At 49.1% G+C, this 27,298-nt stretch overlaps 1 protein-coding gene across 1 annotated transcript in view; it reads right to left on the bottom strand.

The window, feature by feature from the left end:
* Window positions 1-17,517: 17,517 nt before the first annotated feature.
* The window catches only part of HS6ST2 (heparan sulfate 6-O-sulfotransferase 2), a 127,979-nt gene continuing 118,198 nt past the window's right edge, over window positions 17,518-27,298 (bottom strand). The window contains exon 2 of the mRNA XM_038164595.1: window positions 17,518-20,366. Coding sequence (XP_038020523.1) covers window positions 19,664-20,366 — 703 coding nt within the window. The 3' untranslated portion in view covers window positions 17,518-19,663. The remainder of the gene's footprint in view (window positions 20,367-27,298) is intronic.

The following is a 27,298-nucleotide window of genomic DNA, read 5'->3' as shown; positions in this document are numbered from 1 at the left end:
ATGGTCATTAGAAGCCTGGGGAGCAGTGCTGCCTGAGAGACACGTCACACCCGGGTGCGAGGAATAAAAAAGTGGGGGTGTGGGACTTTCTAGGAGATTTTTCTTGGCAATGAGTCCTGCTTTAAATGTGGAACTGGTAGCTGTGCCACTGGTAGGGCCCCAGGTCGCCGCATGTAGAGCAGAGCATGTCTGATGCTCTGACCTACAGGCAAGAAGGAGGAGAGGAACCAGGAAAACCACATTTGTCTGTAGCTTTGGGCCTGCACGGGGCCAGTTCATGGTGATGAGGCACTGGTGTTTCTGGCAGGGCAGAAGCCACGGGTGGGGATTTGCACAGCAGGAACTCCAGGCAGTTTAGGATTTGGCACGGCGATTTCAGAGAGGAGAACTCCTCTCCAGAAGGAGCAGCCCTTTGACAAGGCACCCCTCCTTTCCTCCATCAAACTGCCCTTTGCAAGGAGCACGCCTGAGCTGCAACAGCCTATTGCATCTTCCTCCTGAAATCTGATGCTGCCCTGCTTTGATGGCGATCAGTTGATGACTGCAGAAAAGCTGAATCATGAAAGAGAGGTTATAAACAAGGTTATTTTTAACAAAGGAAATGAATCCCACATCATTCAGAAGTCAGGGCAAGGGACTCTCAGCTAGGGCTTGCAGGTCTCACTTCTGCCCTGACGTTCTTTATGTCCTGGAGCAAATTAAAATCTCTCTAGCCTTTAATTTACCTCCTTGTAGCATGGACAATGCAGCAGACTCCAGTAGTGCTTTCTTTGTACAGCAAAGCTCCTGGTGTGACAATAAAGCGATGCTGGGAGCTGTGTGATGCCAAGGGCTGGCTTGCACTGCCACCCGGCACCTTGCAGAGCTATTTTCAGCCATGCAAAACGATCACACGCAGTATTTCAACAATGTTCATAGACATTTCAAATGCAGAGAGAGACTAACCAGTCTGATTCCCCTCTCCCATATTTCACAGTCTTACATTTCAATTCCCACATGAAGCCCAGTAACTTCTGCTTCATTTTGCTCACTGCAAACTCAAAATAGACAAGTTTTGCAACCCAGAGACTCATGCTGTGTCCTTCAGGCACTGGGGTGCTGCTGGTGTGCTGTAGGTAACCATCCCAGGGGGAAGGAAGATGGGTCTGCTTCACCTACAGCTAACTGGGAAATTTCCTGAGTCTGACACTTTCTCACATTTACATTCTTCCAAGAAAAGCGTATTTCATTTTTCCTACAAAAGATGACTCAACTCAGAGAAGCAAGAGATTGAGGCTGGGGCTGGCCAGGCTTCTGTGTACTTCCCAAGAAATATGAACAACTCCACATACAGATCCTTGCAAACCTGTCTTCTCTGCTTCGTGCCCGAGTTAACAAGTGTTTTGGGTGTGTCTTCCCAACATTACAGAGATAACTACCAAGGTTAAAGACCTCTAGATTTTTTTGAAAATGTTTTGTAAATATTCGTATTTAAATTTATATATACACACACGTGTATTTATGAAAACTGTAGGAGATTGTAAACTTCCCTGCCATACTTACTCAAAATGCTGTTAAAGAGGACTTTTGCTCCTGGAGGAGTTTATCTTGCTCCCTCAAGTTTTCTTTGAGTTAAGCAGGGATTTCCACACAGAAAATATCAGATAGAACCCAAAGCAGAAATGGGTTGGATCCCAAATGCGTTCTGCTCCCCCTGGCCCATCTTCACTTACCTGCTGTGGAAGCAGACACCAAACCTGCACTGGCTTGGGGCACACAGCAGAGCCTTGGCACAGGTGCCCAGGAACCTCCAGCCCGGCTGTGAGAAGTGGAACAGGACCAGCCTTGCAAGCCAGTTCCCTCTTGCTGGTGCCTGCAAGGACATGTGGCTGCGTGCCAGCAGAGGGAATAACCATTGCCCCGTGCTAGTTATGGGGCAGGGATGCTGCAAGGCTGTGCTAATTAGTGCTTGAGACGCCTCTGTGATCTGTAGATGAAAGGTGATTTACAGCTGCTAATTATTGCTCTCCTTCATGTGAAGTCTATTATTTCCTGGTGTCCCTCATTTTGACTCATGCCACATCCCGTATTTGGCACAGGGCAGGCTCCTCTCTGCAGAGGTGGTGCTTTGCATCCCCAGCTGCTTGCACAGTGTACGAGCGTGAGATCTGCTCTCAGCATCCATTCGAGGCAGCCTGGCTGTGTCCATGCTTGGGAAACTCGGGCCGGAATTTGCACTAAGTTACAACATTTGAGCAGATGGCTTAGCTGGTGGATTCCAAGGGGCTGCATTCAATGCTGGGTACTCAGCTGGATTGTGCACTCAACTCTGTGAGCAGTCAGAGGACCAGCTGGGTGAACCAGAGAGGAGAAACAGGAATATCCCGAGCTTCTCTGCTTGCGACTGCCCCAGGGAAGGGGAAGAAGCCAGAGAGGACCAGACTGGGGCCTCTTAGTCTATGGCTTCTCATCTGTGTCCCAAACCTCCTGGGCAGGAATTACAAAGCAGGAGAGAGGTTCATGTCTCTGGCAGGTGTCTGGAGGGAAGGGATATTAAGGTGGTTTTGTGAACAGCCCATGGACAGCAGAAGGAACAGGTATATTCAATGTTCTTCCCACGTTATGCCCCATGGCACGTACAGGTTGCAAAAGCAAGTGACATTTTGCTCTTATTGCAAAATAAAACAGCAGAAAGTGACACGTGGCATAAGGTAGTTGAAACAACAGAGGAAGAAATATCCCTGATACTCTACACCAAAACAATTCTAGCACAGAGTGGGATTTCCTTCCCCCTCACTCACTGTGCAGCTCTCCAGCTGGGAAGTAAATGGCCACTCACACAAGCTGGCACAAGGCAGTCAGGGATTTTTACAACTGAAAGAGATCTACCTCCTGCCTAGCCCACAGCAGTTTCCACCTTCTTCCCTGAAGTCCACAAGATTTTAAACCTGCAAATTATGAGACTCCCAGGCAGCCTCACGCACCAGAGAACAAGGAGGACTGGATGGGGCTTCCAGCCCCAGAGCAGCCCTCTCTCCATCACCCTGTTCCCTTGGCTCCACCAAGCCCCCCGGCAGTTATTTGCCTACACAGTGAGTTGGTCTGGAGCTGCTGTTACTCTCCCCATGGACACAACAGTCACACTCTAATTCCAGCTTTGGCTTGCTCTCAACAAACCCATTTAGGTCCTGTGCCACCTCCCCAGGAGCCAACGATGGCGAGAGCCCTGCCTGTCCTCTGCAAAAGCCCCAGTGATGTACCCACAGGCTGCCCACGGACGTGGAACAGGGAGGAATCCGAGTGCTGAGCAGAAAGCAGATTGCAGAGCTGCACCCCAGTGGCAATGCACCTCAGGAAGAGGCTGTTTCAGGAGTGCTTGTGCCCAGTGGGCTGATGAAGGCTGCAGGGGTTCTCTGGGCCAGTGTCACCCTCACAGCCACCTGCAGATCCCTTTGTGGGGGCCACAAGACCCAGGGTCCCTGCAGCCCATGCAGGGGGAACTTGGTGCTTCAGGCTGATGTTGTGACAGCTTCCCCTGCTCCACATTCCTGCAGTATTTTGAATCCTCTGAGGTACTAAGAAAGCCACAAGCCAATTCCTTTTCTTGTTACAAGACGATCAATGGAGTGAGCCAAACGCTGCTACGGAGTGCGTGGTTACTCATTAGAGGTCCCACCTATGCTTCAAAGGGAAAACACAGAAAGATCCACACCATAAAATCTGCCTTCTGCTGTGTTGTATTTTTTTGCTGCAGCATTTTCTTCAGAAGGTTTTGTCCTGAATTCCTCAATGTGTCAGGGCAGAGGGGCCTTGGCTCCCAAGTTCATTTGCACATCACTCACCCTCATGGCAGTGAAACCCAGCATTTGTTGGGACAGGGTCCCACATTGTATTCCCACACTTCTTTATGGATTTTACTAACTACGGGAAATGCTGAAAATAAGTCTTCAAAACCTAACCCGACTCAAGTAGAAGCAGATTTTAATGGCCACTGCTGGGTATTAACCTTAAATGTGTTACCACGGAGTGAGCAGAGACACAGGCCATGAGCACCTCTTAGAAATTGACATTTTACATAAGAGGTTGACAAACCAGGATCGTTTTGACACCTTCAATAAGATAAATCATGGCAGAGTATTAGAGTTATTTTATTTTTAGCAGCTGAATATTCTCAAATAACAGTTTTTAATAACCACAAATGATGACATCAAACTGCCACACCCCTTACTGAAATAATCACTCACTTCTTCTGGCAGGTAGGGAGGGATTTCTCAGCTTTCCTCCTCCTTTTAAACAACCTCTGCAGCAAAGAAACATTAAAAGGTGGAAAAAACACACAATCTTGCGTGGTGGTGACATTGACAGATGTGATGGCGCGGGCTGTACATGACGTTGTGATTTTTTATTAATAACTCTGCACTGCAGAGCTCAGTTAGGAAAAGAAGGAGTGCCTGAGTGCGTGGGGAGGACAGCTTTGTTCTTTGGACTTGCAAGAAAAAGAACGTAACGTCAAAGGTAGAGACACGGGAGGGGAGCAAGGCTCACAGAGGAGGCAACGGGCTGTGGGTGGCTGTGAGCACCAGGTACATGCAGCCAGCGAGACCCCAGCCAGCAGCTATCCAGGCTTCCACATCAATTGACTTGGATCAGCAGCAAGAGGGCAGGAAAAGATGCTCTCGATTTGTGGAGCAGATAAGAGAGGTCCAGTTGTTTCAAGGAAAAGGGTCTGGGAGCTTTTCTTTGCTGTCTGTTATGGTGGATTACCCACAGAAAAATGCTTGGTCCCTTCCTCCAGCAAGGGAGCGTTCTTGTCCCCCCTGGCCCACACAAGTCACCCACGCAGAGGTGAGCAGAGCCAGGCAAGATGGGGAAGGAGGGATTCCTCCTCCAAAGCCAGCGAGTGGCTGCAGCCGCCCCATTGCCCCTCTCCCAAGCGGCCACGGAGGAGCTGCCCTGCAGGGAGGACATGGGCGGCTGCAGGAGCCCTCGGGCTCGGCCCCGCACAGGGCCCGGGTGCCAGCGTGCGATGAGCACACTGTCCCCAGTCACGTCGCTGCACCGCCGAGGGGAAGGAAACCGAGCTTCAAAGGGAGGGAGGCAGGAGGGGCCCGAGTTTCCGGGGGCGGCTGCTCCCCAGTGTTTGTCATCATCCGAAAGAAGAGTGAAAGTTTTCACTCTTGGGATAATTATTAAAGACATTTGGGTCTTGCTTTCACATGCCCTCTTCTTTTTTGTTTTTTTAATTAACTGTAAACCCCGTCCTGACTGCTAAACAGGGATCTGTGGAACTGAAGCTTGTATAAATGCGGTGATTTATGTTCCTCTGGAAGCGAACTGGCATTTCTGAGGAACCCCACCCAAGCCCAGCAAATACCATGGGAGCGCACTGACTCACTGGCTGCTGGCATTCGCTCCTCTCCCTCCACGGCTGCAGCCTGCAGCCAGTTTGGGCGCATGTGAGACAGTCCTGGTGAGTGAACCGGGGTCCCCAGAGACACCTTACACCGAGGAAGCGCCTGCCAAAACCTCGGGCTCCCAGGAGAGGCTCAGAAGGGAAGAACAGCAGCGCTGCAAGGCTGAGTCAAGCTGTAATCACCGGAGCGATGCGCTGGAGGAAGCAGCGTGCTGGCACAGCCCCTGCCTCCAGCGAGGGTAAGAACCTGCTGCCGATTAACCAGCATTAAGTCACCCGAAGGCACAGGAGAGCCCTGCGGAGTGGCCGGCCTGGCAAGCCTTGGCAGAAGCCCCTTTGCTTTGCTGCACCGTGAGAGCAGCCGGGAGGGTGGATGAGCTTGAGGAAGCTGTAAAAAACAAATCCAGCGCTGCCTGCAGAAAGATCAGCCGAGGCAGCAACACCCGCCGAACACCTGACACAGAGGAGCCTGACTTACAGAAATCAGTTCAGCCATTTGCAGGTGCGATCTTGGTGAAATAAATAAATAAAAAGACATCACCACATTGTTAAAATGGCCCCTGCCTACTCAGTGCTCTGCTCCCTCACATTAATGCGATTGTGTTTGATGAATTGAGGGAGAAAAGTCCCTTTTGACTGCAGTGCTCCCAACAGGCTGCAGAGCCACTCTCACAGGCTGGCTCCCAGCTTTTGCATACATCCCATATACAAGAAAGCCCCCTGGGACCACCTGTTCACTGCCCCACCCACCCTCAGGAGACCCTTTTCCCATGCACCCAGAGAGAGCAACACAGATCACGGGTGTACCTGGGTGGTGTTTGCCTGGAAGAGCGTGTGCTGGGCTCCTACAGGTCCCAGATGCCATAAAGTGAACCAGCTGGGCCGGTCTTCCCCTGTTGGTTTTTTTTGTTTGTTTGTTTGTGGTTTTTTTGCTCGCTATCCATCCAATATCAGCTGTAATAAAAAAGGCAAATCAGAAAACAATGCCGTCTGTTTGTGTGTTGTAAACTGGGAGAACAGCTGCTACTCCTGGGCTAAACGGGAAGCCTTTCCTTGAGAGCCATAAAAAGCAGGGTTTCTCCTTTCAATTGCTGCATCATATCACAAAGAATGGCTTCTGCCAGCCTTGCTGCCTTTTTTTTCTGAATAAAACCAGGTACAATGGTGGGGAACAACACACAGGACACAACTCTGCCCCTCAGTGCTCAGCTGTGCCTTTGGAGAGCCTGAGAGGCATCTGAAAAGCAGAAAAATTGTTTCCTGACAGTGTCCAGCATGCAGGGGAACCTGGACATGCTCTGTACCTGGTGTGTCCCTCTGAATTGTGGCATCATCTCAAACACAAGCAGCACCATCCCCCCTGGAGACTTTCCCTGCAGATCACAGCACTGAGAGACACCGTGTCTGCTGCGCATTGCAGATCAGTTTGGAATAATATCTCCATCTTAGGCTGAAACAAACCTGCCTGGGTCATTGGTGGACTCAGGATATGATTATCCATGGAGGTATCACCCTTTCCCAAATGGGTTCTCATTTCTTCCTCCAGGGTCACTGCTCCAAGCAGAACTGTGTGACAGGCTCCATCAGAAGCTAAAAGCTGCTCTAAATCTACTCTTGGGCTGATGGGGCAGCCCAGCCTGCACACTCCCCACCGTCCTCAAACACACAGAGGCTTTGTTTAAGCATTACTCAGCTAATATTTCTTTTTCCATGACTTACAAAAGGTGCACTATCACTGTGGGAGAGCAGGAGAGGCCAGGAAGGATTGCCACTGCTTGCACCACCATGGCTCCAAGCCCTGACCCTCAAATGTGACAGTGTGTGCATCCCACCCCCAGAGCTGTGCATCCACCTCTGTGCCAGGGTTCGGCTGCAGTCCTGGAAAGCCCTCCCAGTTAGTTGCCTATGGCTGTTACTGTCTCTCAGCCTGCTGCTGGGTTTATTCACCTCAGTGACAGGTCTTTTGGGGACTTGCAGCATCAGGCCTGGAGCCCCTTTGAAACTTTATACAGATGGGAGTACGAAAAGAGCACAGGAGCAAGGGGATATAAATAAATGGGAGATGTCTGCTCTTGGCTGAGAATAACCCTGTTTGATGGGAGAAAACTTTTGTCCTATTTTCTGTTTTATCAGTGGAACAGCACTTGACAAGACCACTGCTCGGCTTTTCTTTTCTCGTCATTCAGAGGGAAACATTTCTGCCTTAACAGAGATGATGTTTCCTTGCAGACAGAAAAGCAGCCTGCACCCGAGCTGCAGTAGAGACAGCTCAGCAAAGCTCCAACAAAGCTGCTGTTGTGCTGTAAGGCAGCAAAGCGAACAGCCTGCCCCTGTTATCATCTGGGCTTCACATATGCAGCGCTCTGACCACCACTAACAACAGCATGGGCTAAATTCTCATATCCCTGCTCTGATTCCAGCCCCGTTCCACTAACAGCCCCACTCTTTCCCAGAAAGCTGCAAGGGCAAAGAGTCACTGTGAAAATGCAGGACTTGCAGCGCCTGCAAGGCTCCTCCTGGCCTTGCACAGTGCATCAACATCCTCAAGGATCCACCAGCACACAGGGATTGCATCACCAGCTCCCAGTATCAGCTCCCAAAGGAGGCAAGAATGAATATCTGCTATCCTAAATCATGCCTTATAAACAAGCATCATTTAGCTGAGGAAAATGGGGGCTCAGGAGGCCGCCAGAATCTGGGACTTTGCTGGTGAGCTGGGAGCTCTCTTTCCCTGTTTTCCAAGGCAAAGAGGGCTCAGGCAGAAGGAAACCAGAGGAGCTCCCTCTCCCCCAGCCCCAAGGACTCCCCTCTCTGGGAATCAATATTGGGAGCACAGGAGACTTTAAGAAGAGATTAGGTGGATTTGTGCGTGGTAGGCGCACAAAAATCTGGGAAGCAGGAGAAACATGGAATTTCAGATGAAACAGAGTTGCAAAGATAATTCTCTGTCTTCTGAAACATTTTAACTGACTCTTGGAAACCTTCAACAATGGCTGTCGTCCTGAGGGTGGGATACTGTGTAAAAACATCTCCTGGGTGTATACACAATGTCTCAGGGGGGAAGAGGAATTCAGGGCAAGGTCCTAAAGGACCAGCATCACCTAACCTGGGACATTCTCAAAAGGCAACATTTAGATGTATTGAAATAAATGCCTTTTTCCCATCTAAAATTTTGACCAACACCAGCATATTCAAGCAATGCACTTTAATTCTTTAATTTCAACGAACTGCTCCTACACTTTTGCCTTTTTTTTTTCTTTTTTTCTTTTTTTTTTTTTTTTTAAGGGCTTGCTCCTCAAAGACACCCATTTTCCCAGGGGAGAGGTCAGGAGCAGCCAGGGCCCGGGGCTTTGGGGAGAATGGCAGGAGCCTGGCAGCAGGCTGGGGATTGGTTTTTCCATGGCTCCCTCTAGTGTGTACAATCCAAAATGGGATTGAACACAGACAATGAATTTTGTGCACTCAATGCAACCTAAAATAGATTTAATACAACAGGCACTTAAAATGTATTTCCAGAGAAGATGTTTGCTCTAGTAGAAATTCTGCCACTCTTGCACAGGAAAAAACAGCTACTGGGGCTGCAGGAGCAGCTGGCTGAATTTCGCATGCTCACAGTCTGATTTCCTGTGTTTCTGAACCAAAAATTAAAAGGTCAGAAAGACTCTTCTGTAATAGCAGCTCTGGCCTATTTTTCACCTATTGCTTTTTCATTTATTCATGTCTTCCTCAGGGACTATCTACCTTTTAGAATAATAGGGTTATTTTCTGAGACTAATCTAAGAAAATAAATTAAAAAGTCTAAACCTTTCATTAGATCTCAAAGAGACAGAATTTCTCGGTCAAGGAGAGCTGAGACACTCAGGAATAAATGTCCAGCAAATAACATTTATTAATTATGCATATTCATACTCACAGCCATGGACAAAGGCAGCCTCCACCAGCAGACTCACAGGAGGCTGCCTGCAAACTAATGTGTTAAGTAAACAGCTCCTTTATTGGTCTAAGTAGTCACGTAGTAAAGGAGCTCACATTTCCAAGTAGCTGTGGAGCAAAATAATAGAAAAGCTATTATAGTCCAGAGAAAGATTGCATTATATTGCCTAAATTAAAGCCTAAATCAGTACGGGTGTAAATATTACGGTTCTACTTTCTTCCACTTCTGAATACCAAGCAGAACTTGGCCAGCACATAGAAATCCTTTCAATAAATGCCTCTTTTTCCCCTGGACCTCAGATGAGGCCAGGGAGGGGAGAACTTTGCCCTGAGGGCAGAGATGCTGGCACTGGATGAGAGCCAAGATCAGGCTGGGCTGTGATGTCCAGGCACCTCTGCTGCTTGGCAGGTGGGAACATCGAACACTGCTCCCCATGATCAGCAGCAAAGTTTTCCTCACACAACAGCCTGAGGCAAGGAGCATCCATGGCTTTGAGGCCCTGAGAAATGGGCTCTTCTCTGAGGTCTCACAAGAAAGTCAACCTTGAGATGTGCTCCGCAAGTCCCCTCCTATCCTGACTGCATCCTCTTTGCTCCCCTGCATGCTGAGCCCTCCCTTGAGCAGCAAGGCTGACCATCAGACAAAGCAAAAGAAAAGAGCCACGCCCCAACACTTAGGTCAAGCAAATCCAAGGTGCATCCGTGGATTATCTGCCCTGAGAATGAATCAGAACCATTTCCCAGCTATGGTGCTGCAATTGCAGGGGCTGCACCCAACCCCCCCCACAAGGTCTGTGTGGAAGATGAGCAGAGCCGGGGTCAGATGAGGACCACTGGCCTCTATCATGACTGATATATAATGACCAATATATAAAATGGCCAACAGGTTGCAAAGCAGGAGAGCTCTGTTGTGCAGCTGACTGGAGGAAGGCAGCTCTGCCACGCTGCCACCCTCAGGGCAGCCTCCCTCCCACCCCAAAAGCGAAGTGCTGCACTCTCCATGCCCAGGTTTCCCTTCCAGGGAAGGCTCCAGGGCCGCACAGAATGGTCCCTGCACAGCATCCTGCAGGGGACAGAAGCCTGCAGCTCTTGCACCATCCCCACAGGCACAGGGCACAGCACCACTGCCCCAGAGGCTGGTGCCAGCTGAGATATTTCTTTAAGGGGACAGAATGAACTGCCCCTTGAATATTCAGAACCCACATAGCAGCGGGACCTTGTCTAAGAGCATGTCACAAGTGTTATGGGTGGCTGAGATGATTGGATTGTCTCCACTTGGCCTCTGCACTTGGTGGGCTCTCTCCACAATTCAGCTGGTTGCACTTGCACAGAGTGCAACCTCATCTGGCAAAAGTGTCCCTCACAGAACAGCAGCCAGCCTTCATCTGGAGACAGCAGGAACGGGAGGATCCCCTGCTCCCCTCAGTGGCTTGTTCCAGCATTAATCACCCTCACTCAGAAATTTGTGCATGAACCAGAAACATAAAATTAATGATTTCTTTCATCTCCTGCCTTGGCAGCCTGCTTGGGCTGCTTGTTCTACTGACAACAATGATTCAGTAATCTGAAAAACATCGTACTTCATTTACAGTATTAACAGCTGAGTGTACAGATACAGAGATTGTATTTACCCTCATGGAAAGGCTGTCCTGCAGCATGCAGAAGAATGACTTACCTTTACATCTTAATTTCTAATATTGCCTCTGCAGCCTTTGGTTTGGCCTTCACTTTTGTGCAGAAGTGACAGAAAAGCAGCCAGGTGGAAGGGGTGAGGATTTAGGGCATGGGTTGCCAGATTCAGCAAAGAAGAAGGAGGCAGGAGTAGGTGGACCCCACTCTCCCTTTATCACAGCTCATGGTCCGTGCCCTACAAAGCTCCAGCCCAAGCACTGTTGTCTTATCCACCAGTCAGGTGTCTTGGGAGGAAAAACTCTGCTGACAGAGTGTGTTCTGTGAGTTCCATCCTGCTCAGGAGCTGAGCACCGCTGGGGAAAGCGGAGAGTCCGACATTTCAGTTCTGATCTTCTCCCCATCCAAAATCTGACCTGCCACTCCCAGAAAATCAATGCAGCCAAACCAGATAATTACACCCCTCTGCCCTTCCACGGGAAAGGGAGAGATCAGCTATGACAAACGCAGAAGGCACAAAAAGTGCACTGCCTTAAAGAGCCATCAGAGTAATTTTAAAATCAATGTGATGTTTGACAAAGAGCCAGCACGACTCCTTCCAGACTGGCAGTGACATCCCGAAAGGCCCTGGAAGTGACTTAGAATTCTGCAGGCAGCACTTTGCCCACACTGAGCCGATGCAGCATTTTCTCAGCAAGGCCATAAAAAGCGCATTAAAAAAAAAAAGAAAAAGAAAAAGGCAGCATTGCAATGGCGTGACCAGCTGGTGAGGGGAAGTGGCACCGTGAGTGAGTCAGCAGCACCACAGCGACCCTGCAGAGCCACCCACACACCACGGGCACGGCCAGGCAGCCACGGTGAGGAATGTGCTCTGAAGGGCACCGGAGGAAGGCAGGACGTCCTTAATTATAATCTGTGTTCTCTCCACGATGGAACTTGAGGACGCCATAGAAGGGACTGTTTGGGAAAGCTGCTGCTGCCAACAGTTCCCCCTCTGCCTGGCGTGCTGCTGGCAGTGCCTCCCTGGCACATCAATCAGCCCCAGCAGGCAGCGTTATTTTGGCAGAGCCTGGTGCACGTGGGCTCCCTGGGCAGGATCTGGCTGGACTGGAGGATCCGTGAGCAATCCCAGAATGGATGCAGCTGAAACACAGCAGTGGTACCCATGGTATGGCAGGGCAGGGGGGCACAGGGCTGTGACAACGACTCACCATTGACAATGTCCTTCCCTGTGCCCCCACTGACCCACCCTGAGCAGTCCCAAATGTGAGGTCCCAAGCTTGGCTTGCTGAGGAGGGGATTAGCCCACTCACAGCTCACAAATCTTAAGTGATTTCCAGCAGGATGGTCACATTCCAGTCTCCTTGGCTAGGGTAAGAGCTCTCCACCATTCCTCCTGGCAATAGCTGCTCACGTGTCACCTCTTGGCTTGGCTGCCTGCCAGCAATGGGGGGACCTGGCACCACCTAGGCCACCTCCAGGAGTGAGCCCTCCATGTGCAAACTCAGGCACTGGAGCACAGGGCCTGAGAGAATCAGTTCTGTGATTCCCTCCTCATTATTCCCACATGTTTGTACTGTAAGAATATATTTTTCTGTATTTTAGAAATTCAGTGTATCACCGCTTTTTTATTCTCAACTCATTGGTGCTTCCAGGAAGCACCTGTAACTTTTCTATATATAAAAAAGCAATACACCAGGACCTGCTCGTTGCATTCATCTGTGCACCCCAGCAATTAGCCTGTGATATGAGGGGCTAACCGTGTGATTTTCTATTAAATCAAAATAAACACATGTCCACAAGAAAACCTCAAAGGATTGCAACAAACGGGGGAAAAGCAGCAGCAGTGACTGCACTTCCCAGCAGCAGCAGAGGTTATCCCACATCATCGCCAGCCCTGGGAACTGAGGAAAGGGGAATTCCTGGCCTTCAGTCCAGCAGCAGGAGTTACTCCAGGCGTGGCAGTTCTTCAGAGACCACCAAAATCCCGGTAATGACTGTAAATCTGTGGCTGGTGTCTGCAAACACCCGTGGGGCATGCTGGGCACCAGGCAGTGGCACCTGAGGTCCATCTGGATGTGGTGGCTTCCACCCACCTGACCCGGACACGCAGCCAGCGTGCCCTGCTGTGCCAGTGTGTTCCCAGGGGGGATGTGCACCACAGCACCTTCCCTGCTGGGAGAATTTTGGCTCGTTGAGTATTTATAGCCCCATAAAACTGTGAAGCTGCTCCCGGGAACAGAAGTTCCTGCCTGGCCCAGGCTGTGAGCCCTGAGCAAGCACCAGCTACAGCCGGGGGTTTGGACAGGAGGGGTTCTGCAGAGCTGATGTTTGGGATGCGAGCTGCTGCCAAGGGCCCCTGCCCAGCTGTTGGTTCTCACCCAATCATAAAATCGCTTTCTGCCCCCCTCTCTGTCCCCAGATCCCTGCCGTGGGGCCGGCTTGGGGCCAGCTCTCAGCACATGCAGGGCACACCTGCACAAGCAGTGATGCTCCAGGAGGGCTGTGCCCCCTGTCCCGTCAGTCCCTCCCCAGGGCATTCCCGGTGAGTGTCACAGCCGGGTGGGCTCTCACTGACCCCGGGCAGGGACAAGGACTGCGCCGGGCCCCTGCCCTGCTGCACGTTAGCAGGGGATTGACTTCACAGACTGATGCTGCTGAGGGTGCTGCAGCCATTCAGACAGCTTTATTCATTAGTAATTAGGCAGGCGTTGTCTGGCATCTAGATTAATCCCACTTTTAATTATTTTGAAACTGTGTGAGATTTCCCAGGCATTAAAGATTATGTATGCGCTTGCTGATTCCACAGCAATTATTCTAATGTAATGATGTCTATTAATACGCTTCCCAGCTTGCCATGCCCAGAGGGGAAATTCCCAGTCTCCCCCTGTGGAGCACACATCTCCCACGAGGCACAACCCCCCTGTTCACCTGCTTACGTGGCACAGAAGAACATTTTCCATGTGCTTCAGCTAATATTAATAACATTACAGAGCTGTTGCTGTATCAAGTACCAAGCAATGATAGCAAATGGAGAGGGATCCCTTACAGCCACAGCCCACCCAAAAACCAGTATCTTATATTTGCAGGATGTTTTGAAAGGAAAAGGTCACTATATTCCTATCCCAAGTCAGGCTAAACCATTTAACCTGAAATCAAAGGTTTAATTCAGCTTGTGTATCATTTGAGCTCGTTACAAATTTCCTTTGCAATCTGAAGACAGAATTTAAAATAAAAATGTAGTTTCAAAGAGGGACAATGAAGTGTGAGCTGAGAACCTCAAACCATACAGCTATTCCAAAATCTCACCTTTCCTTTGGTCTAAACATCCCCCAAATTAATCGATTTCCCACTATAATTCTGATAATTCCCACATTTCATGTATCAGAAAGTCTGGTATTCACTGGCAAAACAAATACTGTGCCATTGGCCACCAACTGATACTGTGGGGCTGAGACAGTTACCAGAATGAGGGCTCAAGTGAGTGCTGTGCCAGGACCCATTTGCATCCCTCTGCCCATGAATGCCCATCAGAAAATACATATATTTGACATTAATCTCTCTAGCTTATATAGAGGTTTTTGTCCACAACTGCTTGTGCACTCCAATCAAGTGAAAACCTTATTTGCAGTCATATGAGGGAACAGATTAAAATAGCTGAGGATACCAAAAGGCAGTGGTTGTACCATCCTGAAAATGAACGCTCAGCTCTCACTGTAACTATTTTGATTGTTTTGCATATATATTGTTTCAGCATTTCATTGCTCCCCAAACAAAAAGCGATATAACCTCTCCTGCCTGGCCTAATGTATCCTCACAGAGCTAAACTGCATGACAGAGCTGCTGGGTAGAGACCACGGGTAATTTGGCTGATAGATCCTCTGGAAGCTCAGAGCTAAATTCGATTTCAGGCCCAAACTCGTCAGCCCGTCTCTAGAGATGGCAGAGCAGTGATATTAGCATGATGGCAACGCCGTTCACTCTGAACTCAAGAAATGGATTAAATGAAATTACACTCTTCCCTGATGAGGCTGGTGGAACAGGGAGATTGCTTTAGGAAACCCAGAATTGAATTTCATAGGTAAGAGTTCAGATGCTGGGCTATTTGCTCAGGAAGGTTTGTGCAGGCTGCTCCTCCGTGGAGCCACAGCTGCCAGGAGGGCAGGAAGGACACGGTGCCAGCTGCCTCCGGAGCCTGGAGCCCACCCTCATTCAGGCCACTGCTTGGTTTGGCAGTGCTCCCTCCACTTTGGAGGCAGGAGATCCCACATCCCCATCCCAGCATCCCCATTCCCACTTGTGAAGGACTCTCCACTTCTCCCTTCTCAGGCACTGCCGCCCCAGCAGGGTGCAGCAATAACCAAACCACCCCCAGCTCCACACAAATGCTCTGGAAACAGGGATATTTTTAGCAAGTGGGAGATTTAAATTCATCACCTGCTTGGAAAATACCTCTCCTGCAGAAGATGTCTCAGTAAGGATGACCTCTCCACCCAGAGCTGCTCTCTGTGCCTCCCGGGAGTACTGGGCCAGCCTGGCAGCTCAGGGCTGCAGCTCAAGGTTTGCATTAGTTTGACAGGTTTCCTCAATTACCTGATATTTCTGGCTCAAATTTAAGAGAGGAGATGTATCAGGTTTTCTTCTCATCTCCTCACTGATTTCATGAGCAGAAACAGCTGAAACAGCAATTGCACTGGTATCTGTCAGGTGTTACCCATGGCTCTGGTACTTGGATAATGTGTGAATTTTAAAAACTACACAAAAAAGCCCATTAGTTCATTTTCACTTAAAAATTACATCACTGAAAGCAAACGTAACAGCACACTAAAATGGATCATTTGCCATATAAAGAGGATGCAAAGGTCATTGACAAAAATCAGCTGAGCAGTTCATGCCCAACAGCCTTTTCATACCAGGTACCCTTTAGGAAAGCTTTAGTCCCAAACTCTAAGACCCAAATACAGCGCTTTGCAAGGTCACACATCTCACAGTTATCAACTTCCCAATTTTTTGGAGGGCAAAAGGAACCAAGACTTTAATTTTAGCACTACAAGTCACCATCTCCTCAACAGCCCTGGGCTCCACACCGACTGGCCCAGGGGGGTGCTGGCAGTGCCAGAGGTGCTGACATCCCTTTCCATCCCTGGAAACTTAAGAGGCATCTTGGTGCTCCAAAGAGTTTTCTTAACGTGTCTCCAGGCTTTTCAGATCTCACCAGAGGGTTTGAGAGCTACCTGACTCACTGCTGCAGCTCCTCACTTTCTGAGGTTTGTCTGTCCAAACACATCCCCCACTCCTCCATCCGTCCCCTCCTGCAGTAAGAGTTTGCTCAGCTGTCAAATTACTCCCCTCAAAAGGCAACCCCAATTGGTTTTACGCCAGACTTCACTGCTGGGTGCTTTTTTAGCTGCAGGGAGGCATCTCACATGACCTCCATCCCATTAGCAGCTCCTGCAGCACTCTCTGGGTGCACTAGCAGACCTGTCTATAAAGCCAGTCAAAGGCAGATCTGCGGGCAGACCCCTCCACCCCCTGCTCCCCAGGGCTCAAAAAGCCTCACAGAGGTAGGATGCCCCTGCAGGAACTCACAGGAGAAGGGCAGCTCTGTCCTCACAGGGGAGTTCCAGCAGATCAAGGCAAAGTCTCCATGGACACCTTCAGGTCAACTGTCCTGTTGCAATCCCGGCAAATTTGTGGACCTTTTATAGACACCAAGAAAAAAATGCCTCCATCCAAACTGTCAAAAAGTATCTTTGTGGCATCTCTGGCCAAGAAGATGCTCAGAGGGCAGGAGAACCTCAGCTCTGCAGACAGGCTGAGAGAGCTGGGGGTATTCAGAGCCTGGAGGAGGCTATGGGGAGATCTCAGAACCCCTTCCAGTGCCTAAAGGGGCTCCAAGAGAGCTGAAGAGGGAGTCCTTGACAAGGGCATGGAGGGATAGGACAAGGAGGAATGGCTTTAAACTGAAAGAGAGAAGATAAATGTAAGATATCAGGAAGAAATTCCTCTCTGTGGGGGTGGTGAGGCCCTGGCACAGGTTGCTCTGAGAAGTGGATGCCTGGAAGTGTCCAAGGCCAGGCTGGACAGGGCTTGGAGCAACCTGGAACAGTGGAAAGTGTCCCTGTCAATTTTTTTTTGTGTCCTCAGAAGGGATACAATGGGATGCACTGGAAGTCAGAGGCTGCATCCTCCAGAGTCAACACAGAGGGTGGGTATCTCATAAAGGATAAAAAAAATCATATACATACACACACATATATGTACACACAAAGAATTCCTTAATGCTTCAGACCACTAACAATCATATTTAAAATCACCAGAAACCACAGCTTGTTTTTCTGAGGGTGGCTCAGAAGTCGAAACCTCTGCAGTAACTCCTGAACCAGACAAAAGCCTGAAGTGGCTTTGCCCTTGAAAGCTGTAGTTTAAATACAATTCAGAAAAGCTATGACTTCAAATTCACATACTTGCTGTCAACTGCTATTTCACTCATGTCGGAATTACCATCCATTCTCAACGGTGCAGCTCTCAACATATCACAAAAAGAAATAATCACATGAAAATCAGAAGTCTGTAGTTAAATTTTATTTATCAGTTCTATTGTTAAATGACACAATCAAAGTCAGTGGATTGGCCTGTAAATCTACACAATAAGACAGCGTCTACGGTGGAAATCAGTAGAATTTGATATGGTTATGACAAAATGGTATCCTTATATTCGTACATCCCCTATATACAATAAACAGTATACACAAAGAAAATGCAACTAGTCTCTGTAAACCATGCACACCACAGCATAAAAACAAGATGCACCTCCTGCAACAGGCCTCCAGCTCGCCCACAGTTAAGTCCTGTTTACAGCAGTGCCTTTCAGTTTCAAGAGCGAAATATTTTCCCTCGTGAAAACCAAAATACAACTGAGACATCATATTGGCAACTGCAGTTCTCATTTAAAAAAAAAAAATTGCTGTACATGAAGTCATTCTCTTCTCAAAGCTGCTAATGCAGGGTATTGGTTTGCTGCTGCTTTGCTCTCCCCTTGCCCTTGGCAGGGTTGCTGCCCCCAGGCAGCCACACATCATCAGATGTAAAACCACTTCCAGGTAACTTAGGCGTGGAGCCGTAAGATGTTTTTAGAGCCTTCTGCCTCATTTTCTGCCCCCCTGCCTTCAAGGTGTATAGAGTATTACAGGTGAAAGGCAACAGTGCAAGTGAGCCTTTAAGCATCGTGTCCCTGGGGCCGCAGAGGGCCCTTCTCAGCCGGCTCTGCTCAGCGCCAAGCTCGGCAGCACTGCACGACAAATGTTCTGAGCTTGCTGAAAGTCTGGCCCAAGCCTTGCAGAGGTTTGTATTTTTTTTGCATAGAGATTTGTAGGAGCCCCTGGCACCACGTGCCCCATTTGCCCTCCCGTGGGCCTGGGGGAGGCCGGAGGGCTGCGGGGATCCCGCTCCAGCTCCGGCTCCGCGCCCCGAGCCCCAGCAGAGCCTGCTCGGGAGCAAGCTGCTGCAGCCCGTGCACCACCCCTCCTTCTCCTCCTCTAACTATGGCTATGGAAAAACTGGCTTCCGTCATGTTCAGTCCTCATCTGTCATCGCTGTGAAGGGCTCAAGAGCATAGGAAAAAAAAAAAGCCCTGTTCTTATCAGGTGTAGCAAAGATTTACTGGAAGTAAATCCTAATTCAAGTGTAAATCTACTTCCATTGAGCAATTCTCTTTATAATATTGCTGGGATTAGAGAGTTTTATGACTTTTTAAAGACACTACACAAATATCAGCAACATAATTTCATCTAGTTTATACCACCAATTATTAAGGAATGATAAATTCAGCATTATGTATTCTAATGGGTAAGAAAGACTTAAAATGAGACACTGTCACAGGATTGTAACTTGGAGAAGGCTTTATGAAACAAACATGAGAATGTGCTGTAACTTTTCCAGAATGGTTAAAATCATACTGCCCTGAAAAATTCTGGAAACAGTGCCTTATAACGTTGGCATTGAGTTCAGAAAAGTATGTATGTATTTTTTTTATTTTTTTTTTAATATGAGATAGACCAAGCTTAAAACTCTAAACAGCAGTAGGTAGAAAAAGTTTAAAATTTTAAATATTTATATAACTAGAGAAATTACTTCTATTAATTTTAAAAGCCAATATTATACATAAAACTAGTCGATAATTTTTCTAGACCTTTACTGTTCCCTTCATCGTCATATCATAAGCAGTTGGTGCCCTTGAAAACACATTATTGAAATAAAATTAAGATAAAATCAAAGGAAAAGGATTTGTTCATATACTGTATTGTGAGAGTATGCTAAATGCTCATTATTAGGAAATGAGTTTGCTTCCCAGATAGATTTCAGCCGAGCATCATAAACATTTTCCAGCATCCCATTTTGTACTCATAACTAATTTAAGGATTTTTTTTTTTCTTTCACTTCTTTTAAATAAATGTCCAAGCAAACATTTCTGATGAGCCGAGATGGCTCCTGTATTTCATAAATAATCCAACAAACCTAAAAAGGACAATTTAATTACACGCTAAGATTAAGTGTTCCACGTACAGTACAACATTTACTGCAAAGGCAACTGCAAAGGCAACATTTTGACCTCTTTTTGCTTCAGACCCTTGAGAAGCATCACTCGTCATCTCCGGTTTGCAGGCTGGGTGGGGCTCTGCTTCTTTTCTGCCTGGCAGGTGCCCCCCACTATCGCCGCCACCGCTCCACGTTCCCTGTGTAGTCAGTGCTGGAGCTGTTCTCCCCCTGCTCCCGCAGGTGCGCCTGCTTCGCCCGCAGGATCTTCCGCTGCTCCTGGCGTTTCCGCCGCGCCTCCTGGTGCTCCTTCTGCCGCATGTACTGGTACCGCTGCAAAAACAGGTCTTTTGCATAATCGTACAATTCCATGTCTAAAAAATTGAGGGCCTCGATACGCTGCTGAGTCTGCTTGTCTATCTCCACGCTGGAGGCCCTTGTGCTATTGTACTGCGTGAATGGCGAGATGAAGTTCATGTTGAAAGTCTTCTCAAAGAGATACTGAGTCTTGCGCTGGAACTCGGTCAGGCCGAAGAAGGCCATGCGCTTCAGGTTCTCCTTGGCACTGTCCAGCAGAACCTTATTCCTCTGCTCCTCGGGCATGACCGACAGGTTGTAGCATCCCACCAGGCTGAGGTCGGAGAGCATGCGGACCTGGCGGTTGTTGGCCAGGTTGTAGGGGCAGTCCATGAACTCCTGCAGGGAGCAGCCCGACCAGTCGTCCCCCGTGTAGCAGCTGGGCAGCTCCTCGGTGGTCGGGGACCGGCCGTCGCAGACGTGCAGGGACGCCTTCCACGTCGCTCCCCGCTGGACGTGGCGCCATTCGCTCAGGTACCGCGACACGGGGTCACGCAGGATGGTGATGTAGTAGAAATTCCTGCCAAGGGGAGAGGAAAACAGAGCGTTTAGTCCCGTGTGTCTCCAGCACAGAGCGCATTACGGCTCAAAATCAATACAAACAGGCAGATGCACTTAAGAGGCTTTCAGCAGCCCTGCTGCAGAGGCTCCTCCGTGAGTTCACCTCCACAGGCTGAAGGACGGCTGAACAAATCCCTGGGGGGAGTGTGAAGGGCTGCATCTACCTGCACACACACAGAGCTGTCTCTGTTTAACTGGTGGTGTCTCTACAGAGGCCAGGGGAACCCAAGACTCCCCTCTGTGCTGGGCTGTCCATGTGGTAACAGGCTCCTGCTGGTGCTCCAACTGATGGTCGCCCCAGACCTTGGGAGAATACTTGGAGTACCTCCTAGGATGTAAGCCACGACCCAAGCAGGACACAGGTAGCTCCGGTTCCTTTAATTTCCTTGTACAACAGGGCCACACTGACAGGTTTCTACAGACAGCAAAGAGCTGCCTGTGCTGTGTTCCTGATGAGCAGTTTGGGTCTCAGCTGCACGAGCCCCAGGGCACCAAAACACCTCTGAGGAAGGCATTTCCTTCAGGACCTTTCCTTTTGCAGGCCAGATCAATGGGGTGTGCCCGGAAGCCCCAAACCGCTTCCACCCTAACAAGTACCCTGGCAAAGCCCATGTAAATCCTGTTTTATTCTCCTGCCTTCATCTGATACAGGACTGAAATGATGAGAGAGGAGAGCTGAGTGACTAACAAGAAATTAAAGGATGCATTACAGCGTTTTGTAAGAGAAAACATTTTCAAGAGAGGTGCTGGCTTTGGTTTGAAGCAACAGGGTAGTGGCACACATGGGGGTCACGCTGCCACAGGGAATCCATAGGCCACCAGCTGGAAAAGCTGCAAGTTCAACCACAGAACTTGCCCAGAGTTCACTCTGGGCTGCACATTAATGTCCACCATCAAACACCATGCTGTCCACCATCACAGCCTGAAGACGGACACAGCTCTTTGAACATCCACTAACATGACCAAGGCCTCACCTGGATGATGCTGGAGGAACACCATCAGGATACCAGCCATCTACTTGAGCAAATGGAGTTAAAGTAGCTCAATAAGCAAATTTTCCTGCCATGGAAGGCCACTCCTCCAGGAGGAGGACACCAAGGAGTGTGTGCCCAGGAACCCTGAGCCCCTGGGGTGTGATTGCCATGTCCTTGGTGCTGTGTAAGGAGGAGAAGGACATTAATTTGCTTTCTCAAGTGACATTGTCACTGGTCACCTTGAAGTCAAAATTTTGTTCCCTGTTGTTTCCTTTGGCAGAAAAGCCACTAGATGTCAATGTTTTACAGAAAATTGTCTTTGAACAGACTAAAATGTGAATCACAAGCACAAAAAGGGATCCAAGTGCACAGGGAAAGAAAACCTGGAGAATCACCATTCCTCTTCCTATTTAGAGCATCCACACTCATGAATAATTAAGTAAGTAGAAAGTACAATAAACGTGCAAAGCCAAATAAAGCCAATGAGCCCAGAACAGTGTCAGTGGCTGGAAACAGCAGCACTCAACACTTGGAGCTGGGACACCAAAATCAGCACCACCCCCATCCTCATGCTCAGCTGGGGTGGTGCTGCTGCCACCCCCCTACTCAGAGGGATTTGGCCACAGATTCACACAGGCAAAGGAAGCAAAAGTCCCTGCCACGATCCCAAGGAAGGTCCTTTCCCACAGAAGTGCCATTCAACGATTTCACTGTGAGAGCTGGAGGTAAGAGGGAGCAAGACTAAAGCTCACTTTCATGAGTGAGTGGCAGCTGCTAACCCCACACTGTCCCTTACAGAGACGGGGAGAGTTTTGCTCTCATCTCAGCAGGTCTCTGGTAGCATTGGAGAACCCAACCTGGCAAAGAGGAAGGGTTTTCCATGAGCACCACCTCAACCAGCTGCTCCAGTGAGCAGGAGCTGTCCCTGATTATGCTTGTGCCTCAGGCTCCTTTGATGCAGCAGCAACACAGCCTTGTCAGGATCCTCAGCACAGGGAAATGGAGCATCTCTGGGACAAACCCAAGCCCCTTCTTTACCTTCTGCCAGGACACCTGAGCTTTGGATCTAGTTTACTGGGACACTGCACTAAAATAATGACCCAACCATATAGCACTAACTTCTATATTAACTATAGCAACTAACATCCAGCAACAAACCTCTGACGACCATGGGGACAAAAGCAAAGCCCTGCTTGCCCCAGAGCCCCTTGTACGAGCTGGCCCATGAGCACTTCAGCTCAGGGGAGAATGGTGCAGGCACAGGGGTGCTACCAGCTGTAGGAGAAGGCCAACCAGCCTGTATGCTCTAAGGTCATCACAGAAATCAATGGGGAGTTAATGCAAGAAGGGAAACAAATCCCGAGCCAAGATCGATACAGTGAGCATTTTATTATAGCTCAAACTCTCCAGCCACTCTCCCCTTGTGCTCTTTGGTCACAGGCGGTGACAAAGAGTCTCCCTTGGCTGCTGCTGTAAAAACAAAAGAATGAATAAAAACTGGTGTGTTGGGGGAAGAGGCTGTGCTGTAACAGAGCACTGTCAGCCCGGGCTCCTCATCTGGGCAGGTATCTCCATCTGTGCCTGCAGGGAAATGCTGCAGTCGAGGGAGACTGGGGGGGATGAGGCTGAGTAAAGATGCTCACTGGACTCTGCAGTGAGCATGGAGGTGTCTGGGCTTCCCCAGCACCCTGAGCTCAGGATGCCAGGCAGGGACACTCATGGGATGGCCCAGGCAGGGCCTATATCCTCCCTGGCCTAAGCACAGCTCGCTGAAACCGGCTCGCAGCTGTTACTAATTCCACCCCGTTATTTCCCAGGTGGATCCTGCTTTCAAAAAATGAGAAGAGGTGTCAGAGAGAGATGCTTTGCCAGTTGCTGGGTCAATCTCAGCAATTTTATGCATTTCTCTCCTGCCTATTAAAATTCTACCAAAAGAGGCACCGACCCTTTTGGGAACATCAGTTTTTGCCCCCAAGCCTCTGCTCTGAGTTAGGAATCATGGCAGCTCCAGGAAAGCAGCTGTGCTGCTCTGTGTTCACCTGAACTGAGCTTCAGAAAGTCACAAAAGCTTTAATGCACCCTCAACTCAGAGCCGTGCCATGAAGGTGCCAGAGATAAATTCGGCCATCAGCACTTGGAGCATCATTCTGCTGCAACTGAGGAAGACTTAAAGCTTTGCAACTATTTTTAGCTCTGTAGGTAACAGCTTGTTCTTTCTGCTGTCTTACCAGGGGGGGTGTTGAGTCCCTGCCCGTTCCTTGAAGCGTGTGCTTCAGAGCCCAAAACAACACGTTTGCAGGTAGAGCTCCAACTACTGTGAATCATCCCTCCAGCTCAGAGCTGCACTCACCAGAACATGGCTTTTCTGATGAACCTGGGGGCCACGAAGCAGAGAAAGGGAGCTCGAGGGCAACTCACAAAGTAGGTTGACCCTGGAGGCATCAGAAATGTGGGATGATGTGGCAGTGACTTGCTCCTGGTCTCTCTCTGAGCACTGCTATTCCTTGAGGCATGTGGGGACTGCACAGTCCCACAATGTTGAGTTTGCTCCCCATGCTGCACCTGTTTGCTTTGAAGGATAATCCTGTGGTCACACAGTCCATTCTTGCCAGCCCTTTCCTCAGCTCTGCCAAACACAGGGGCAGAATGAGATTCCCTTTTTTCAATCAAATGAGGTTTTTTAAGAATACTTGCATCAAACTTCTAATAGCGAAGGAAGGAAGGAAGGAAGGAAGGAAGGAAGGAAGGAAGGAAGGAAGGAAGGAAGGAAGGAAGGAAGGAAGGAAGGAAGGAAGGAAAAGAAAGGAAAATAAAAGAAAAGAAAGAAAAAGAAAGAAAAAGAAAGATTGAAGTCCGAGTAAGGAACTGTGAAACCCCAAGGGATGACAACACAGAGTAAAGCCAGAGACTCAAAGTCTGGAGAAGCTGCCAGGGAAGGGATATGCAGGTACCCACACCACAGTGCTCAGGGGGCTCATTGTGTGCAGAACTAAAGAGGTGAGGAGGGAGTGACTTTAATTATGCATCAAAATGGGTCCGAATCTTCCAAAGTCAGAGCACAACTCATCCCAACCCCACTGCCCCACTGTTTATTTGCCTGTTGAGGTCGAGGGAGGCTGGAGGTCAGATGCTGGCAGCTGCCATGGCTTCAGCTCAGGAAACCTGAGCCTGGCTTGATGGAACTATGAGGTAAGGACTGGAGAGGGGAGCTGAAAGCTGAACATCCACTCACCATTACATCCATTAGTGGATTAGTAGGTGAGGGACTTTAGTGACCTTTTCCCATTTCTGCTGAAGAATGAGGCTGTAGCAAGAAAGGCTTTGTAGGTTACTGAGGGTGAGAAACCTACAGCCTTTGCACAGGGAGCATTGCAGCCCCAGAAACATGCCCATCTCCCCCACAGGCTGTTCCCAGGGGCAAACTAATGCAGGAAAACACAGCTTCAGCACAGGCCTGAGGAAGCAGAGCAATGATTTCCAGGGAAAGTACTGGGGCAGTCCCATTCACCATGCAAAAGTAAAGCCATGCTTAAAGCTGGCTCAAACACACCCGTTTGCATCTAGGTCAAGCTCAGCCAGATGGCAAGCCTGGCTAGCATGTTTGGAGTCACAGACAGGGCTTGTGCAGTGAATGGGAGGCAATTTTATACAAGTGTCTCCATCTCTTTGAGTGGAGATGGGGGAGGCAAGGAAATTTGTTAAGTTTCCAAATCTGTGTGGGTTTTTTCCCCCAGTTCATGGACCTTGTGGTACATTAACAGGCCAGTGTGATACCAAGTTCTGCTCCAGGTGAAGATGGATATTTTGAAAGAGAAGTTCACTCTGAAGGTGCAGAGGCAAAGGGCTAGACCAGATTTGTGCCATATCCAGCAGAAATGCAAATAAAACAAACTAAAACCCCGCAGCAGAGATTCTGCATATGATGTAAAGGATTAAGGATGGAGCTACTGAAAAAAGAAAAATAATCATAGGGTTGGCACTTCAGCACCAGAAACAATGCACAATCACCAGAGCCAGGAAGCAGCACAAGGACATCCATTCCCTTCCCCCTCCACACAAACTGCTCATGCTGCTGAATAAAAATCTAGAGAGCTCGCTTATAAAAGAGTAGCCACATACTCATTCTTTTAAAAGCTGAGCAATTTGGGGTTTTTTTTGAGATGGCAACTTGTCTCAGCTCATCTGACCACAGGAAGATGCTCCTACACTGTGGCCTCATGCACAGATCCCATGTCCTTATCCTCCACTGCTCCCAGCAGCTGTGGGGAAACTGTGAAACTGTGTCTCAGGCAGTGTCCTGCACTTCTCCCTCATCCCACACCACTTGGAAAAACGTCCCCGCTCAGGATTGTTTGACAGCAAAGTCACAGAGAATGACGGAAGGTCAGGAACGCGAACGGTGCGAGTCTCACGTTCCTTGTTGTGCTCTTAGGAGCCCTCCCCGTGGGCTCCAAAGCTGCTGATGGATTTTAATCTCTGGAAGAGGGTCTCCAGCCGATCAATCATGGCCACCACATCTCTCTGAGAAGTCAAACTCAATTACGCCATGCCGGGCGCCGAGTGCTTCACTCCCAGAAGTTGAGGTTAATTCCCATCAAGAGTGGCCCACTGAGAATTTGATTTGCTAATACCACAAATTGTTCCTCCAAGAGAAATACCGCTGCTGCCTAATTTGTTGGAGTCAGGCATCTGTTTGGAGATCACTCAGAGAGAGGCAAAGTGTTCATTTAACACTGACTCATCCTGGTTCTTAACAAACTCTGTCACCCAGAGACACAATCAGAAGGACAGGGGTGAGCATCCTGGTGAGAGCCTCTCCTGCCTCAACCATCCCTGCTTGGAACCTCCCCCCAAAATGAGAATGCCTCTTCCCTGCCAAGAGCTGCTCCCGCAGCACAACTCACAGAGATGAGGCCAAAATATTTGGCAAGTTTACTGAGGCAGCGCTGGGAATCAGATGTTTGCATCCACTCTAGATTGGTCCCAGATGCTTCCCAGCAGTGATGCGGACGGCAATGGCAGCAGTGGAGATGCATTCATGGCCCATGGGCTTCCCACAGTGCTGCTCTGCTCCAAGGCCTCCCGGCCTCACAGACAGTGGCAACAAACCCTGTCTCAGAGTGGGAGAGGAGGAAGGGGGGCTGTGGAGTTCCCCTGAGCTGCAGGGTGAAGATCTCATGCCCGCTATTCCATGGCTACCTCCATGCCCTGGATCTGGATCTGCAGCCTGGCTGCCCATGCCAGGGCCTCCCCTGCCACTGCCACAGCTCGTGCAAGGAGGCGACCATGGAGCAGGGGTATTGGAACAGGACTGCTCCCCTTCTCTCCTCTCCCCAAAGACCTCATGCAGCTCAGGCCCAGCTGGACCCTGGGCTGGCTACTTGTTCCCACGAGACCTCTCTATATTCAGGCATTTAAATGAAACCAAACTTTCAGGTCCACCTCACCCAAAATTCAAGGTACAGTAAAATCTAAATGAACAAATCCCTTCTTCATTAAAGAAAGGATGGATAATGATTATGAGGAGGGAGAGAAGGAGGAACAAACACCCCCTTTCCTCTGCAGCAGCCTGCAGGACTACCCAGACTATATTCCTTTACTCTGGGTCTCAGGGTGGCAGAAGCAAATAATGCATTAGCTCTGAAAAAGGGCCTGGAAGGAAAGGAGATAAGTATTTCAGGACTGTGAATTAAAGCTGTTAGCAAATGCAAATTTACATTTCCTCTAAGTAATCATTATGTTTTCACTTCTATCAGCACCCAATGAATCACAGAGATGTTTTGTCTAGAAACACTAATGGTGGGGGTAGGAAGCCAGCAGCCTACCCACAGCAACGGCAGCAGGAGAGAAGTGCCAGAGAAACCCATAAAAAGGAGCTGGATTTTTCAAGAACAGCAATTACATCAGCCCATCATTG

This window comes from Motacilla alba, chromosome 4A (assembly GCF_015832195.1).
Source record: "Motacilla alba alba isolate MOTALB_02 chromosome 4A, Motacilla_alba_V1.0_pri, whole genome shotgun sequence".
NCBI classification, from domain to species: Eukaryota; Metazoa; Chordata; class Aves; order Passeriformes; family Motacillidae; genus Motacilla; species Motacilla alba.
The sequence above is the reverse complement of the archived record's forward strand: the minus strand, read 5'-3'. Positions and strand labels throughout refer to the sequence as shown.